This window comes from Symsagittifera roscoffensis, chromosome 4, assembly GCF_963678635.1.
Source record: "Symsagittifera roscoffensis chromosome 4, txSymRosc1.1, whole genome shotgun sequence".
NCBI lineage: Eukaryota > Metazoa > Xenacoelomorpha > Acoela > Convolutidae > Symsagittifera > Symsagittifera roscoffensis.
The window spans coordinates 14,191,216-14,210,242 of NC_087065.1; the positions used below are offsets into that span (position 1 = coordinate 14,191,216).

Genomic DNA, 19,027 nt, shown 5'->3' on the forward strand with positions numbered 1-19,027 from the left:
CGCTGCCGGTCTTTCTTGTGAGGTAGAATTACTCAAGATTGCATCCAACTTCGCCTGTATTGCACACGAACTTTCGGCCTGATTCCTGTTCATTGTGTCCATTCTCTTTTCCAGGCTACCTAATTGGCTGTTGACATCATCATATTGGGTTTTCAACTGTTGCATATCTCTTTTGATGTTCTTATCTCGTTCTTCATTGGTGGCATCTACCTTGTCCGACATCTGCTGGAGTCTCTCGTCTGTCGCTTTAGCCAGGTTAAAATAACTATCCAGATACTCGTGTTTGTTGTATTTCAACTCTTTCCTTATTAAGTCCCTATCTTCCTCACTGTACTTTAGTTGTTTGTCGATCGATCTGATTTAGTTTTGTCATCAGGTCGCCAAGCTCAAGAGTAGCTGTTTCATGATCAGCCGTTGTCTTGTTTTCGGCTGTCGCTTCCGTTTTGGCTTGTTCTTCCTTTAGGTCAGCTTCTGTCGTCTTCGCGCTCACTGTCCCAAATGTTCGTGCTCTTTCAGTTTTTGATTCTTCGGCCGTGTTGTCCTTCGATTTCATTCCGACCATCATCGCCAACCTTTCTGTAAAAGATGTTTTCTTTACTTGAGAGTCGTCTTTCACCGTTTCTCGGGTATTGCCTGTTGTGTCTTCCAACGCGTCTATTGGCGAAAACTCCACGGTTTTTGAATTTTGATCTTCCATATGGGGCATCGGTGTGGATTCCGTAGTCTTCTTCTCCACTTCATCTACGCTCTGGTCTGGTGTCTCTAGATCGATTTCAATTGTGGGCTCCACCTGTTTGTCTTTAGCACCTTCTCGCGCCTTGTTCTCGGTACTACTCCTCGTGCTGACCATGCTAACTGAAAAGTTATCTTTCGTTTTGCCTGGGCCCATTGATGTCGTTCCGCGCAGCGACGAGTTATATTTCGTGTTTGATCCACTTGACCTTTTTTCGAGCACCGGTACCCTACTCCGTCTCATTATTTCTATTTACAATTGCTCTTATTTACAATATTATTATATACAAAATCCTATTCTACGAATAAAATTTTTTGTGGAAAAGAATTCTTAAAAGGAAATATACAACGTGATAAAAACCTTTCTTGAAACTTTCTTTATTTGTGGTCTCAACCGTACCGGGTTCCGACTAGTGTTGTTCTGCTTTAAATCTGTCTCAAAACACTTACTGTAATTTTACTTCAATTTTTATACCGTCCTAAGACTTCCAGTTACCGTCCCTACTCTTCTTTGTACCGTCCCAGGTTTTTTTCTACTGTCCCAAGACTGTTCGGTACTGTCCCAGTACTTTCCGTCAGTGTCACAAGACCCTTGTCCCAGGACCACTGTCCCAAGACTGTCCCAAGAGTACTGTCCCAAGGCTAGTGTCCCAAGGCCAGTGTCCCAAGACCACTGTCTCAAGACTACTGTCCCAAGGCTAGTGTCCCAAGACTACTGTCCCAAGACTACTGTCCCAAGGCTAGTGTCCCAAGACTACTGTCCCAAGGCTAGTGTCCCAAGGCTAGTGTCCCAAGACCACTGTCCCAAGACCAATATCCCAAGACCACTGTCCCAAGACCACTGTCCCAAGACCACTGTCTCAAGACCACTGTCCCAAGACCACTGTCCCAAGACCACTGTCCCAAGACCACTGTCCCAAGACCACTGTCCCAAGACCACTGTCCCAAGACCACTGTCCCAAGACCACTGTCCCAAGACCACTGTCCCAAGACCACTGTCCCAAGACCACTGTCCCAAGGCCACTGTCCCAAGACCACTGTCCCAAGGCTAGTGTCCCCAGACCACTGTCCCAAGACTGCTCTGGTCCAGGACTGCACTGTCCCAAGACTGTTGACAAGTGTCTGAGCAGTGGGACCTCTTTCTTCCTCGTTATGGGGACTTCTTGTTTCACTGTACCTTGTACGACCACTCAAGCTCTAGTAAAAATTTTCCCAAAAATCCTCTCTTAGTGGCCAAATGCTGACCCCCTTTTTTAGTTACCTCTTTTTCAATGTTCCAAGCAACTTGAAACCAAAACCTGTGCGCAGGTATCTTGTGATCACCTGTTCGTATAAAAGCCAAACACAAATCCTTACCAAAATGCAACAAAAATCTAAGCAAGAAAAAGTAATAAAAACAGAAAGATGAATCCACTTAAAATTCAAAGGTGACAAATGTCTACCTTCTATCGAAAAAATGTCTGGTACCTAATTGCCACGCGTTTCCTTCCCCCCTGCTAGCGATCTTATGGGGTATCACAAAAACTGTCTATGTCCGTTCCCCCCTACCGATCCGACCAGGGTACCTACCTTAACCTAATTCCAATTTTGGATATCCGCTTCCTATGACCAACGCGTGTAAATGACTAATGTAACTAAATCAACGATGTCGACTAATTAGTTACTCTAATTTCCCCCTTTTTTACAATTTACAACCGCCAACCTCTAACCTAACCAGCCCCCCTTCTAACCTCCCCCTTTCTAGCCCCCCTTCTTAAGCCTAAAATTACCTTAAGCGCCGGGTGCTAAACCTCTCAAGAGAAAACCGTAGACCTGTCTCCAGGCCTGCTCAAGTAAAAACGTTCTTCAAAACCGGGGGATTTTGCTTATCCAATTTTACACTTATCTCCTATAATGTAATGTGGATTTTAACGATACCCGTTCTGCCCAACTTGAGAACTCGAGAACTTCCAAATCCTTCTTGGCTACTTTCCCACTCGACTGGTCACCTCTTCCAGTCCAGTCTCCTATTGGTTCAGCTCAAGTGCTCCTGAACCACTTTCCCACTCTGCTGGTCACCTCTTCCAGTCAAGTCTCCTATTAGTTCAGCTCAAGTAGTCCTGAACCACTTCACTTTCCCACTCGGCTGGTCACCTCTTCCAGTCAAGTCTCCTATTGGTTCAGCTCAAGTGCTCCTGAACGACTTTCCCACTCGGCTGGTCACCTCTTCCAGTCAAGTCTCCTTGTTGTCCAGCTAAGTTCCAAGCTATCTGAAAACCCTTGACAACGCCCCACACTCGGGCACTTTATTGAGGTTACTGGGTTAAATTGCTGGGTTGATCGAAACGATCGAACTTGTAAAACAGTATGGGCATACTATTTAATTAATATAAAGGTTTGATCCAACTAATCTGGTTTCAAAGTCACTGTCTTTTTTCGTTTTATGGTTTTTGTTCCTTTTTCTATTCTTTTCTGGTTTTTGTTTTGCTTTTTGTCTTTTTGCTCGTGTTTTTGTCCCCCTAGTTGCCCCCTTTTACTCGGTTAGCTAAGCCTCGTTCGGAGAGCGTACCAGGAAGTTTTCTCGAGTTTTCTTAAAAAGCTATCACGGTACAACCGGAAGGTTTGCACGTTCCTGCCGAACCGTACCACCGGTACTCTAGAATGGGCATTCAGCCCGAAGCTGTCTCAAGTGGGTTCGACTCCGTAGTCTTGATGTCGTAAACACCCAGGAGCGCCATAAAAACACTATGTAACATTCATCTACTGTAGTCACACATGAGGCTTAAGAAAAATAGGCCCTATAACCATTGGCTCAAGAGTCAGGGACACTATCTCTTGTGTTTTTCTACCTCAAATCAGTCGGAGCCAATTCGGTTCGCTGGTGACATGAGACTACGACCCGTTACAGCTTAAAGGCTACTACCAAAATATCCCCCCACTCTAGAAATAATAACGTCCCCATACTTAAGTCTCTAGATACCCCAAAATACACGAACGCCGTTAAAAACCGGGTCGGAACAATCCGTTAAGTTACTTTTTATTAGACAGTGGAACTTTGATCCATTTCAGATGGATCAACCTAAAACTCGCCTTACCTCAACATAACAATCATAAAACACACTCTAGAAATTTAAATTAAGTACTCACATCGTAGCACACTCAAGAAAGGGAAGTACTTCAGTCGGTAATTAACTCGAGAATTAAATAATGTAACTAAATGAGTTTTAATGTTTCAATGACAAGGACAAATTTTAACTCTAGGATGTAGTTTCTCGTGAACCATTGGGACACTCAAGCTGTCCCCCTTTCCACCGAAGGTTCACTCTAGTTCAGTTCAAATAATAATCCAATCGAGTGATGACAATCCAGTTCTCGGGAATACGCCTGTCTCTGTTTCAGATGGGACAGCTCTACTCTCGTTCTATTCTGACAGAAATTGCGAATAGCAATTTCCCACTGTTTTATCTAGCAACTTTCCCGCGATTGTTGTTCGATCGTTCTGAATTCTCTTTTTCGGTTTTTAGTTATCGCGAGAAAATCGTGCATGACAGGCTCCATTCGAATTTTTGAAAAATAAAATTTCACCCCAAAATTAAGTGCTCTTGCTTTTCTCAAGGTCAAACTTCCAAATATGACCGACTGGCACAGAGGCTTAAGAAAAATGGGCCCTATAACCATTGGCTCAAGAGTCAGGGACACTATCTCTTGTGTTTTCTACCTCAAAAACGGTCGGAGCCAATTCGGTTCGCTTGCGACATGAGACTAGAACCCGTTACAGCTTGAAGGCCACTACCAAAATACCCCCCCACTCTAGAAAATAAGAACGTCCCCATACTTAGGTCTCAAAACACCCAAAATACACGAACGCCGTTAAAAACAGGGTCGGAACAATCCGTTAAGTTACTTTTTATTGGACAGTGGAACTTTGATCCATTACAGATGGATCAACCTAAAAGTCGCCTCACCTCAACATACTTATTATAAAATGCACTCGAGAAAACTAAATTTGGTACTTACATAGCAGCACACTTGAGAAACAGAGTATTTAAGCTTATTAATAACTCTAGCATATAAATAATTGAATATAACTCAAGAAGTTTTCTGACGACGAGTTCCAATCAAAGGAAATAAGTTTTAATGCAAGAATGTAGTTTTGGATCTGAACCATTGGGAGACTTCAGTTGTCCACCTTTCCATTGAAGGTTCACTCTGGTTCAGTTGAGTCTTGATCTGCTCTTGTAATCGTTCGGTCTCCTATATCAGATAGGACAGCTCTACTCTCGTTTTCTACGCTGGAAATTGCGAATAGCAATTTCCCACTGTGTATTTTTGACAACTTTCCCGCAATTGTAATTCGGCTGTTCTGATTTTATATTTGATATTTTCAGTTGTCGCGAGAAAACTGAGCATGACAGGCTCCATTCGAATTTTTGAAAAATTAAACTTCATTCCAAAACCACGTATTTTCGTGTTCCTCAAGGTCAAACTTCCAGATATGACCGACTGGCACAGGCCTTTAAGTTGTAACAAGGGTTTTAGTCTCATGTCGCAAGTGAACCGAATTGGCTCCGACCGCTTGAGGTAGAAAAACGGAAGAGATAGATAGTGTCGCTGACTCTTGAGCCAATCGTTATAGGGCCTATTTTTCTTAAACCTCATATGTGACTTAAGTAGGCGACTGTTACATTTATATCAATAATTTTAAAAACAAATTTTTTGTTGCTTGAATATAGTCCTCTCCGCAGCTCCTTACAGTTACCTATATTGCTTGGATGTTGGGCGCTCGGCTTCATTCGTGATTCAATTTTGTGTAACATTTGCTCAGCAATTATCCCAACCTCACCCTGCTTGTGGTAATGTTCATACATAATTGGGCATAGTTTCCCGCACCAACCGAAACGAAGTTCCGAGGTACTGGAGCCCATCTCTAGCATAAAAAACGTATTTTCTGGAGTCACTATTGAATTTTAACGGACGCTGCGACCAGTGAAGAGTAGCAACGGATGCTGCGACCAGTGAGTCTAGGCTGGATTTGAAGGCTTTGACATTGTCTGCTATCGCAGCTGTGTGAGGAAGCTCACTCCAAGCTTAAGTTGCAACTGAATTCCTACGCTCGTCCTTTATCGTTTCACCCAGTCTAAAAAGCCTCGGATTTTCATTTTTTTGCGGTAAAGAGGAAGTGTTTTTTTTTTGCGTTTAAGAGGAAGTGTTTTTTTTTGCGGTAAAGAAAAGTATTATAACCTGATTGAAAGTAAAGAGTCGAGATGGTTGGGAATCAAGTAACCCAGGAAAAAGTTAATATCCGTACAGAATAACCCAGAGTTGAGTTTCAATCAGCTTATACTTTCATTTAACAATTCAAGTGTTTTTTTATTAGTAGGGGAATTGTTGTCAGATGCATGTTTTAATTGAGAAATGCTTTCAGACTAAATTGTTCTACAAATTTAGCTCAATATGGAAACGGAGCTGGACTATTCTTATGGTGCGTTCTTCTCACATACAACACTCAAATCCGGAATCAATTGAATATTTTTCAAGATGATGAATGAATGTTTCAGATCTTGAAGTGGACTTTAATTCTGCAGATCCTTTCACAGAGCCGAACAAAACAACCGACTCATCGATACCTGATGACCTTGGGTTTGAAGACAATATCGAAAAGAGTGATGCAACTCAAAGTATTTCCAAGGATGATTTAATTTCACCCCTTGGTGATAGTAATTTTGACGAGGTGTGTAGCTTTTCAATTCATTAAGTTTTTCGATTAACAACTGCGAAGGCGGTGCAAACCTCCGGTCCAGTCCTTGGAGTGGCGAAGATAAGATCGAAATCATCGAGAATGCCTGCCCTTGAAAAACTTTATGAAAAACTTTTCTCAGTGATTCAGTCTGATAGAAAACTGTCAAACGTATATATCAAACTTAACAAACAAAAATTTCTAAAGATAATGGTGTAGAAAGCGGATGAATTGGTCGCGACCCTTCTTACAGCCGTAAATTTCAAACTATTTATTATGTTAAAAAGGAAAGTATTACGGTAAATAGAATAGAATAACGCATAGCCGAAATGAAACGCTTTCTAGACAATTAACTTGTGATTTTTAAAAGGGAGTCGAGATCATAAACTCAACCGTCTCTTTAAGTTCCTTATGAAAATTTTGAAGAAAGGTGTGTGATTTCTTCTCTTGAAGATTTGAAAGAGTTGCTTACGACCGCGTGGAAAAAGGTTAGGTGAAAAGTTGTCAATTACCAAGAAGTTGGTTAATATTGTAGGAAATAATATGAAATAAGTTCCGCCACTCATCTAGATATTCAGTTTTTGCGACTTAAATCGCGTTCAATAGTAGGCGCATGATGTCGTGCCAATGAGGTATTCTCGCGTTAATAATCGCTAAGAAACGAAGCATAATCGGAGTTCCAGTCGCGTAAAAACACTTGACGCAGTTGTTCTTGAATTGTGTCATTGTAAATGGAAGGGTTCTGTTGGATCGCCTCGGTTTGATTCACGATAATCCCGATGCCGCCAGTATTGGTGAAGTAGTCTGCGCTCCAGTTATTAGTTCCAATGTACCCACAGTTATCGGTCACCATGTACTTGTTGTGATTAACCAAGGTGTATTCGATGTAAGGTCCTGAAATATGAAAACGTTTCCAAACTTTAAAACTAAGAAGTGCAATCTGTTGTTTTGAATGCTAGTGTTTCCAAGGGTTGATCAACGAAATGTATTTTTTTTTCGGTCTTGTAAGATTGAAGTTTACCGTTTTGCTATTTTTTGAAGAAAAAAATCTATGATTTTCTTATATTAAAATGATCAATTGTACGGTTTTCTGTAAGTATTGGCCTGCTTTAACCTGATAAATTAGTTGTTAGGAAGATTTGACCAGTCTTATACCGCTTGGTTGTATTGTTGTTACAGTGAAATAAAAATATCGTAGTTCGAAAAAAAAATCAGATTGATTGAAGGAACGTTGAAATTGGGTGTTCATTGCGAAAAAAAATTTAACCTATAAACCGAAAAAAATCAAATGCAGTTGAGTATGGCAGCATATTGAAGTTAATTTTTTGGTATTGAGGTTCTTGAAAGATATTGGCTTGAGCTTTTAATTCGGGCAAGATATATTTTTTTTACTGCGCACAGTATTTACATGCGCCCTTCCTGTATACTGTTTTTGTTCAGCAATTCTAAACGAGATGGCCAGCATTGGCTAGCTCGGGCTATTTAAACTGCATTCATGTTTTATGCTAAATTGTGTGCTTAGCCAGGCTTTATCTCGTAGTTTTGAATATCCAGCATTTGGAAATTAAGGTACGGCGGTCTGTATTCAGACTTTGTGTTAAATCATTATTTGAGATGCAAAGAACTTCGAATATTTCCCCCAGTGTCGAGAAAAAAGCGGTTTGACTTACGTCATTTAGGAAAAATTTTAAAGTTCTCTTGTTACAAAAGAATTGCATTCATGCTTATAAATGCCCATGTGAATGCCCTTAGCTATATTATATATACATACATACATATATTCAAGTCATTTTTAAGAGTAATGAACGTAGTTAGTACTTTTTTTTTAGATCTTGGTGATTTTTTTTTTGGTTTCTCGCGGTTTGACTTGTGATTTTTTTAAGTGCAGTGCATTTCCATTGTTAAAAGGAAGGCAAACTAAACTAGGGAAAAGCATAAGTGATCGACTTCCAATTTCGAAAATGGAATTTAATTATCAGATTTTTCAGCGAAATAGATGTTTTATTTATTGATCCAGTGATTTCAAATTGGTTAATTTTAACAAAAAATGGGCCATCCTTGTGTTCATTACTCTTTTCCAACTGTCATTTCGCTATGTTTTAGATGGTAGGCAAAATGCACTTTCCAATTCAGAAAGATGAAACGGCGCTAAAAAACGTGATCGATTTCTAAATTAAATTCCACTTTCGAAACCAATACGATCAAGTGGAATGTAATACTTCCCAGCGGAATAAAAACTTAATAAATAATAATCAAAAATTTCTCAAATTGGGTTGTTTTTATCAAAAAATTGCCAAGCATAAATTTTTCGTGAAGTTCAAAGAGTATATCAAGGCGATATAGTTACTGTTTGATTAAAACAGGTATTATGAAAGTGTATGGGATTCGGTTTTTTATTTAAATTATTGGAGACGCCTTGGAAAATTTTTTCACTTTTTTCAATAACTTAGTTTAGTTTTTACTAAAACTACTCTACCGATTTTCAAAAATGTGGTAGCAATGGTAAGTCCGACCACTCCCCTGTGTGCCTGCATAATCCCCTAGTCTCATTTTTTTACCTTACCCCACTTTCTACAGCCTTCGAAAAAGTGTGTGGGGGAATTTTTGACCCAAATTTATTTTGGATTTCTTATATTTCTCAAAAACTACTCTCCCAAATCTGAGATTTTGTGTTCAACGGATAGAACAGATTGTGGGAAGCTCCCCTGCATAACAGATTATGGGAAGCTCCCCTGCATTGTAGGAAGCTCCCCTTTTTTGACTGTTTTTTGACTTTTCTCGAAATCTACCCTCCCAAATCTGAGATTTTAGTTTGAATCGAAAGAACGGGTTGTGATAAGCTCCCCTGCATAAGCAGTTACGCCCAAATTTTTTACATAAAAAATAATGATCCTCGGAAAAGTAGATTTTTTGATTTTTGACCTTTTTTTGAAACTTTTAGACTTTTTTCAAAAACTACCTTCCCAAATCTGAAGTATTTTGATTTCAATGGGTAGAACTCTTTGTGGGAGTTTCGCCTGCATAAGAGGTTGCGCAGAATTTTTTACACAAAAGTTATGACCCTCGGAAAAGTCGATTTTTGTTTACTGTTTTTTGAAACTTGGCTTTTCTCAAAAACTACCCTCCAGAATCTGAGATATTGGTTTCTGTGTGAAGAACGGGTTGTGGGAAGCTTCACTGTATAATTGATTGCGCCCATTTATTTACACAAGAAGTTAATACCCTCGGAAAAGTCAAATTTTCGATTTTTTTTACCTTTTTTTGAAAGTTTTTGACTTCTCTCGAAAACTACCCACCCAAATCTAATGAGCAACGTTTTAAGCATCTTTCAACCTGACAAGCTCTTGTAGTAACTTTAGTTTTTAAGAAAACTGAATTAATCTATGAAGTTAAAAGATTTTGATGTCGTTATATTGGGATTTACTTTTCTGCTATAGGTCTGTTTTTGAAATTACCCTTGTCCTTCCGCATCAATACAATAATTATCAAACAGGTATTTCCAGCCTTAGCTGGCCTGTAGTTTTTAGCTTGAAATTCGAAACTTGAGGTTTTTTCAAAATAAAAACAATTAAGTGTTTTTCTTTGCGTCTATTGAATCTTTTACAACAGCCTGTTGGCTATGTTTCAACTTCCATCCATTTGATTTCAATTACTTGGCAGTGATTTGAGATAAGTAAAAACAGTTTTCAGAATACTTTTCGGCACTGTTGCACTGCCGCGAAGCTGAATTTAGGTATAAAAGGGTGACAGTTATTCGCTCGGAAGCTTTATTACTAGATGCAGTATATTGAGCGAATATTGCACTGCGAAGATATTATTAATTTTACACGGGGAAAGTTTATATTCAGTCACTGCCCAACCTCCTTCCATCAAATGTCTCTGAAATTCGACGAAAAATTGTTAAAAGTTTAATTAACGAAGTCAATTTTCACTTTTTTTGGCAGTTTAAGGTTTTAATTTTTAAGTTGAAGAAAGTTTTCAAGTGGAATGAAGTATTTAGCTACCTTGATTTTTAGATTTTGTTTTAAACCGATGAAAGTTCTTTTTAATTGTTTTTCTTAAATATTCTCCCATGATCAAATTGCTATCTTGGGAAATTATTGTTCCAAACTAATGTTTTCTTACCTATCGGTTTCGGGAATTCGAACAGCTTAATTTGTACATTAGATATGTTGCGCAGTTCGTCCAAAGATTTTAAGAAGGTTATTTCGATGTCGCGGGTGCTCTGCCATTTGCTGACGAGTAATTTCACTTCAATGTCGTGATTGATAGACCGGATCAAGATCTCATTATTAATAGTCGGCCAGTATTCGAAACTGGGATCGTATAAAAATCCAGGAACATAATCCATCACTGCTATATATATGAACTTGTTCGATTTTTGCATTATGTCTAAAATGGCGTCCAGATCTCCAGTGCGACCTTCAGTTAAGAACTCTGGGGGCGAAACTGAAATGTATACTTGACTATATATCCCTTGTAAATTGATATTCAACGGGTTTGATTGGTTAATGTGTGTCGCCAATGCTTTGGGCCAACTGTTCGGAAGTGCGGATGTCGGTGTTGCCATAATGTAATAAGAAGTAAATATTTTCAACATGTCATTAGTGAGAGTCGGACAGGTGGAGAAATGAAGTCCCATTTCTTTGACTAAAGTGAGAGATCTCCAGTCCATGTTAGCACTGCCTATGTACAAAGACTTGGTGGCGTTATTGACTAGGAGTTTAGTGTGTAGTATTCCTGCTCCGACCAACTGAGGCATGTTTAACAGTCTCAACTGAAAAAGTGAACTTTTTAAAGAAAATAAACCGTCTTTTCTGAAGTTATTCAAGTTATGAACATATTTTTTGAGTGTTTGAATTTATTTTTTGCTTCGAATAAAAATTTAATTATTTTTTCAATATTTTGGGCCTACCTCTGCGCCTGCAGCTTCTAACTCATCAGTGTCATTTCCTTGAGAAATGCTCCCTGGATAACTGTTCACAATTGTCAACTTAGCGCCTCCTGATTGGGCGATGCGCTTCAGTTCGGCTAAAATAGTTTCGCCCTCGGCTGCATTCGGCTTGGTCTGATTTACCGGATTGACGTCGGACGACCTAAGAGTCCAATATGCCGAAGCTATTTTGATATCTTGATTTGAAATTGAAGATATTTTGCCATTTTTCTGGTCTATGAGCCCCAAAATTGAATTCCATGCATCGTAAGTTGCAGGGTGTTTTACTGCGTTTTGAGGATACTTAAGTATTTTAGGTATTGATTCGACTATTTCGATCGAGCATTCTTCGTCTTTGAATGAGTTTGAATGCAAGTCTCTATCTGTTATCGCTTTTTCAACGTGTATCATCGAATTGACCTCTTTAATCCCGGCAAAAAACGCAAACAGAATAAGAATAGCGAAGCAAGAAATCATAACGATGATGCACGTAATTTCAAAGATTTTATTCGCGTAATGACTTGTAATGGAGCTGTTTGAACTAGTGATAGCTCTACTCAAATGAGCATCGTGACCTCGCCTTCTTGGATTGTAAACAATATCGGTGTGATGCGACAAGTCTTTGTCAGCTGTTTGATTAATAGAACTATTTCTCTGTTCGTCAAGTTTGTCATTCGAGTGAATAGCAAATCGGACCAAGTCGGCGCTATTTGAAGACATCCCATGATTGAAATTTATGAAATTCATTGCTAGCTTCTTTCAAATAACAACAAAAATAATGCCTAATTTTGAAAAAGATTGTTAGAATTAGAAGTAATGTACGGTCAAAACCTATATAAATAATCAGTTTTGAGTTCAGAGAATTTTCTTTTATGGTTCTTTTTAACGACGCGACTTTTATGCATTCGATTATCAATGCTCAAATTCAGTTTATACATTGTTTAGTGTGTAAAAAAGCTGGCTTTTTGAAGAAAATGGTTTGATGGCCGGTCAAACACCGCATGAACAATCTTTCAAAGAAAAAAATGCAAATCGAGTGTCTGAGACTGACGAAAAAATAGGCACATATGCAAAGCTCGTAAAAGAATATTTACGCTTCTTTTTGTTATCGGTTCCTATAAAAATAACCAGTTAGCGTTCAGAAATTTTGCACACTAAGTTGACAACATTTTTTTTATTATACACAAAATAGTTTGCCCAGTATTATTTAAACTAAGAAAATAGAGCAAAAGTTTTTTGTTTAGGGATAGTATTGATTTTTGGCTTAAGTTTTGTAGACCCAAATGTAATGAGTGATGTATCGAGTATCGAGTTCCCAGGCTTAAGTTGTGCTCATGCGTTTGTGAGGTAAAATGTATGCCAATTTTATGAAATTTGAGGGGTAAAAAGTTAAAACACGATTCGGTTTTAGTTTTTTGTTTGGCTGAATAATTACAATAGTGCTTGTATTTGTTTCATTACGTCCATCTAATTGATTTTAATACCGGCTGACCAGCTCTAAGAGGGTGTCAAAAATCTTCACAGTTCCGAAAAAACTGGTCTAATTTTCAGACCAAATTGCACTATATTTGATGACTGAACTCTTTTTTGATTTATTTCAATTTGATTCAACTGCAATTTTTACGTTCTTTTAGCTCTTATTACCTCTCATTTGTGCAGTTTTTTACTTTTATCAATCGCCCTTCAATGAAAAAAAAAACAACTGAAAATTTAGCGAAAAAGTGGCAAAAATTAACCAATTTTGCTGTAACTTAGATACAAAAGAAATGTTCAACATGCATAATAGGATGAAGTATTTTGCATACAACTAAATTTAGAAGCTCTACTTATTGGGGTTCATTGATTTTTTAAAGTTTTTTTTAATAGATTTAGGTTGAAATTCTTTTATTTTCGTTTTATTTTGAAAAATTCACCTTGAGCATACTCAAAGATACTTTGTGAATCTGAAGGCATTGTTTTCGACTTTTGATTTCTACCGGTAAATTGTCACTCTAATTATGATTTTCATAGGCAGAATGTTGACTTTGTTTTTCAAATACAGGGTCTTTAAGCATACGTTTTCAGTTCATTTCTTTTGTTCAAAGGAAGGCAACTCCACTATCGAACCTCAAAAGTTTAAAAGTTACAAGAAACTTTATTGACTTCGAATTTCGAAAGTGGATTTTTTTTTCAGATTTCCCAGTCAAATGAAAATATTACCCAAAGAAGTGGCAATGATAAATTGGTTTTGAAATTGAAAGAGCTTTAAGGCCATGTATTTTTGTTTTGTATTTCGAGGGGTTATTCATAAAACAAATCTTTTTTTTTTCTGTATCCTTGCGCTCATTCACTTGTTTCCAAATATCTGCTGGCTATGTTTCAAAAAAGTGGCTCAAACTAACAAAATTGAAATGTATGATCAAGTTAATTTCACATTGGGTTAACTTTAAACTAAAAACGACGAGGACAAAAGTTGATTGGAATTTTGACAGCTTGTGTATAGTGTAAATTTTTTTCCACCGTGTAAATTAGTTTCCAAAGTAATTTACACCATATTTTCATATGTGTAAATTTTTATGGTGTAAACTATTTTCCTAAGTAATTTAGACCATAGTTTCAAGGGTGTAATTTTTTGGATTAAAAATTACACCCTTGAACGGGTCGAGTTGTCTGATTTTTAGTTAAGCTGAAAATACTGTGTCAATTGAAAATTAATTGACCCTGTTTTTGCTTGCTCGTAAACCAATAGAATTGACCCGTTCTCGGGTGAAATTTTGGGGTCTTATATTGCAAAATAAATTGCTGTTTAGTTTTCAAGCAATGGTTTTCCTCAACGTTTTTAGTCTACACTTGACTTAATTTGAAATAAATCTGTTAGAAGTTTCCCTGTTTGCTTGTTTTGACCAGTTATTTTCAATCAGCATTATTTGAGTTTGTTCAGCTTAAAATACAGTAAATTTCGATAAACCGCGATAATGAGTGAAAAAAAAACATTTTAGTGTCTGAAATGTATCATCAGAGATCTGCGTATTACCAGATAAATGGCTTCAAAAAACAAAGTATTGATAAAATGAGCGAGGAGTTATATATTTTTGAGCGAGACTTTGCTTAAAATCCCTGAGTTCTAACTCTGTCGACAAAGTTGAATACTTCGTTGTGATTTTTTTAACGAAAAGATTGATTATTTTTTGGGAATTACAATATTTCGTTTTTTTTTTTTACTGTGCTCACCAGTAACAAAAGTGAAAATGGCGCGAAAATTATTTCTCAGTTTTAAATAAGGATTTTATTTTATTTTTGCCGAAAAAGAAAGTTGCCTATTGGTCCAGTGTTCACAAATTTGGGTTGTTTGGACAAAAGTTGTCTAATCCTTAAAAATTCTTGAAATTCAAAAAGCTTTAAGATAGATTTTTTTAATTGGAATTGCTTTAAAGTTTTCAGGCGTTCTTTTATGTCTTGTTAGATTGCTTACTCGGTTTGTTATTTTCATGTTTTTTCCGATACCGCTGAATATTGCTACAAAGTTCTCTAAGGGCGCTGAAGAGTTGAAATAATTAACGGAATTGTGGTGTTTCGCTGTTCAGTTTTTGTTTCAAACACCATTAAGTTTTTCTGGGAATAGTTTTTTTGACACGCAAGTTCAGGCACCACAAATCAAAAAACTTGATACAGAAACCAGGTACTCCTGTTTTGATTTCATAAATATATATTATTTTATTTTGAAGGTTCGTTTTTTTTGTTGACAATTTTGTTTCGGTAGTTTAGTTCAACAGAAGTATCATCTCTTTGGTTCGTAATTTTTTCACCAGGTGTACCTCACGTTCAGTAGAGAGCCGAGAAGGTGCGGAGCGCCCCCTCAGTCCGCCACAATTCTGGCTGCCAAATTTTTCCAAGGGGTCCCCACGTTGGTATAACTTTACGGCATCCATTTTTGTCTTACCAACCTCGAAATGTTTCTAAAGGCGCCCCCCTCAGGGATTCGACCCCCTGCCGACCCAAAGGTGCCCTCCTTTGTACTATTTTGAGATATCTGTTTTTGGTGAGGTGACCTAAAAATTTTTTAAAGGAGCGTTCGGCGCCTATATATACTTATTGTTGAGGGGGGAGTCCGCGCCGAAATAAACGCGAATTTTTGGTCAAAGTTTTCCAAAAAGTGCCTAAAAACGCTTTTTTGGCCTGTTTTATTTTCAACAATTTGTCTGCGGCGCAGAAAATTTGGTCAAAATGGGTTATTTATAGTGATTCGGGAGAGCTAGAAAGCCAATTTGCTCGACCTAAAAAAAAAGGTCGACAAAATTTTCGAATTTTTTTTTTAAAATCCGCCCCCTCCTGGAGAAAATCCTAGATCCGCCCCTGCCAGCGGTGCAAAATTTCTTTGACAAAATAGGGTCCTTATTGTATTTTCGGAGAGCTCGGAAAATCAAATTGGTCAACCTAAAAAAAGGTCCGAAATTTCCGAAATCATATTCAAGTCCTAATGGATATGTATCGGATTATAAAAAACACAAAAATTGCCTCAGTGTCGAGAATAACTGGTCTGAACTATTCCGTTTTGCATCGTTATACCTAATTCGATTGCAAGAATGAAGGAAAAAATTTTTGGAAATTTACAGATACTATTTTTTACATTTTGAACTTCGCTACTCGCACATTGACCGGCTGTATTTGTATATTGGCTTTGTTTTCTATATTTTGAGAACAAAACTCAATTTTCTTTGAACTTGGCTCATTTCGGAAAAGATCTTCTTCTCAAAGATTCGTTTGAGTTTGATTTGTTGCGGCAGTTACCCTATGGATACAGCGTGTGGGATACAGCGTTGCACAAAAATCTTCACTCGAATCCTAAAAATAAATAAGTTCGATGTGTTAAATTTTGAATGTTTTTCCTGATAAATTTTGAAAGTTTCTCCTGATGTATGAAAAATGCTTCTTTTCCTCCGTGTATTAAAATTATGGGATGTTGGTACTTTACTTATTGATATTATTGGAGCTGCGTGTCTTCCTCATAGAAGTTGGAGCTGCTTCTGGCTTGGGATCGGAATCACAGTAAAGAATGGTCGATTGGCTGAATGTGTAAATATAGGACTCAAATAATCCATCTCGTGCCATTGAAAGGTACACGTCTGAAGTTAGGATGTCTGAATGAAAGAAATATTGAGGAAATATTAGTCTCACGAAATATCGAGTCAAAGAAGTTGTTTTCAGAATGGCTTTGAAATTAAGAGGTTGAAGGAAGTTTAATTTTTGTCCACTAATTTTAGGGAAGCTCGTTCGTTTAAGATTTTTAAGGTATTGAATAGTTTTGAAGTTTCCGTCAAGTTTCGAAGCGAATTTTTTCTTAGTGAAAAGCTGATTATCAATTGTCGAACCATTGGATTATGAAGTTGGCTTTTATGAGATGTCATATTAAGTCACCGGGAATGGGGGTAATTAAGGGCATTCATCAATTATGGTGGATAGCAACTACAGAGCCACATAAAGGTTCGGTAGGCTAGCTACAAAAATTGAGCGGATCATTTACTTCAATTGTATTCCTCAGTCTCAGGCTATTCTCATCACATTGTGGAAATTGCCCGTTTTGTAGAAAAAAAGTACAATAGACGAATTTTGTTTTTGTGATCGTTTAAAGCTGCTGGGGAAATAAGTAGAATAGTTGCATTGCAGTCGTAAATAAGCTCTTTGAGAAAATCAACTCAAGTGAAAACGGTACCAAAACAGTCTTAAGCTCTGTCTCTCATCATATAAGCGGTTGCTTAGTGATGTTTTAAAAATTTACTTCAGACAATTGAATTGCAAATAAGGTCCAAAATAGCTGAAATCTATTAGGATAATGTTTTACGTATGACAGAATTGATTGAAAACTGTTAGTCAAACTGAAACGCAAGCAGCTTTACCGTGGTCGAATTAGTTCCATGTTAAGTCATTTCGGGAGATTCCCTCTTGTCAGAAGAACCCTATGCCCGAATTTTGTTAGCCAATCACAATTCAGTTTGACAGTCGGATAGACGACCTGTAATCGAAAATCTGATAGGCTGAATGGAACATCGGTTAATTTTGGTCTATTGGAAGGACTTGGGTTTGTTGAAAATTTTCGTACAAACAATTGGTCCTTAGTGATGATAATTACCAAGTTACTAGAACACAGATCGAAACTCACTGCTAACAGATCAAATGGCGGCAATTCATTTGATTCGACCTCTCTCAAAGCACTACGAAGACCCAATATTTTCATCATAAATCATTAAAGTACTGATTAAAAGGCAAAAACGTGAAACAGTTCATTCATTTCCTCGGTTGAAATTTAAAGGCTGCAACTTTTTTTCCTAAGAGTATAATTGTGGTTTGAAAAAAAAAGTATTTTGAATAACTACTTGTCTGATGATTCAGAATCAATCAACGTAGTTCAGACTGTTTTTTGGTCATGATGATTTTTTTTTTCATTTACCAGGAAAAATCTCAAAAATTATTCAGCTTAAAATTAGATTTTTTGCGGTATGAATTTAGATTTTTTTTCAAGTTCAGTTCATTCACTTTGTTCAAAGGAAGGCAAACTCCACTATCGAGCAGCAAAATCGTAAACGTAACGAAAAAAATGTCATCGACTTCTGATGTAGAAATTTGAATTTCATTTTCAGAATTTCCAGCAAACTAGAAATTCTACTTATTGATCCAGTTTTTCTCAAATTGGGTTAATTTTTTCAAAAAAATGATTAATATGAATTGTTCTAGAAATTGAAAGAGCTTTAAGAGCATCTATTATCCAAGAAACAAGTTAGTGTTTTTCTGTTACTTGCGTTCATTGACTATTTTAACTGTCTTTTGGCTGTCTGATATTAATGAACGCAGTGAGTACTTTTATATATGTCTTGGGATTTTTTCGTTTTTTTTCAGGAAATTTGTTCACGCTCAATTTGGATTTTTCGCGGTTTGACTTTTGAAGTTCACTTCATTTTCTTTGTTAAAAGGAAGGCAAATTTCACAATCGAACAGTAAAAGAGTGAAGGTCACAAAAAATGTAATCGACTTCTAGTTTCGAAGGTGGAATTCAACTTTCAGATTTCCCTGCGGAATAAAAATTTTAGCTATTCATCCAGTTTTCTCAAATTATGTTAGTTTTATCAAAGAAGTGCTAATCATTAGTTGGCTTTGAAATTGAAAGAGCTTTGAAGCCATATGTTTTCACTTTGTAATTCAAACCTCTTTAAAACATGATTTAAAAGATATTGAAATCTGAGCTCATCCATTTTATCTTAATTATAATTTTAGTTGGAAAAGAGTCAATGAACGCAAAGAAACAAAAAAACTGACTTGTTTGTTTTTGAAAAATTCTCAACTTTTGAATAACAAAGTCAGTTTTTTGTTTCTTTGCGTTCATTGACTCTTTTCCAACTAAAATTATAATTAAGATACAATGGATGAGCTCAAATTTCAATATCTTTTCAATCATGTTTTATAGAGGTTAATGTTTCATGTGAAATTACCCTTGTGATAAGCAAGGGAATTGCAATCGAGTACTAGACTCTTTTTTACCGTAAAGAACTTTGTTCACAGAGTGGACGAAATTTTTATTATTTCATAAGCACCATGGTTATTGTAGTGTGTAGTAGTTGCATATAAGTTATGGGCTTTGGGTTCTTGTTCAGATTTTTTTGACATTTGATTTTTTT

The 19,027-nt window shown here is 37.0% G+C and overlaps 2 protein-coding genes across 2 annotated transcripts in view; one reads left to right on the forward strand and one right to left on the reverse strand.

Moving 5' to 3' along the window:
• The window catches only part of LOC134844200 (YTH domain-containing protein 1-like), a 177,958-nt gene that overhangs the window by 145,622 nt on the left and 13,309 nt on the right, over positions 1-19,027 (forward strand). The window contains exons 2-3 of the mRNA XM_063860770.1: positions 6,135-6,193; positions 6,270-6,442. Of these exons, the coding sequence (XP_063716840.1) occupies positions 6,166-6,193; positions 6,270-6,442 (201 nt within the window). The 5' untranslated portion in view covers positions 6,135-6,165. The remainder of the gene's footprint in view (positions 1-6,134; positions 6,194-6,269; positions 6,443-19,027) is intronic.
• LOC134844202 (5'-3' exonuclease PLD3-like) lies at positions 6,938-17,666 on the reverse strand. Its single transcript, XM_063860771.1, has 4 exons — positions 16,333-17,666; positions 11,364-12,087; positions 10,574-11,225; positions 6,938-7,342 (listed from the first exon to the last, which is right to left on the reverse strand). The coding sequence occupies exons 1-4, from the start codon at positions 16,467-16,469 to the stop codon at positions 7,092-7,094; spliced, it is 1,764 nt and encodes a 587-aa protein (XP_063716841.1). The 5' UTR covers positions 16,470-17,666; the 3' UTR covers positions 6,938-7,091.

Bases quoted from the DNA above. Each gene is read 5' to 3' on its own strand.
- LOC134844202 (XM_063860771.1), bottom strand. From the start codon at position 16,469: ATGGCACGAGATGGATTATTTGAGTCCTATATTTACACATTCAGCCAA. The intron at 11,226-11,363 runs GTAGGCCCAAAA...TCACTTTTTCAG, and splicing joins TAGAAGCTGCAGGCGCAGAG to TTGAGACTGTTAAACATGCC. The intron at 7,343-10,573 runs GTAAGAAAACAT...TTCATATTTCAG, and splicing joins CGAATTCCCGAAACCGATAG to GACCTTACATCGAATACACC.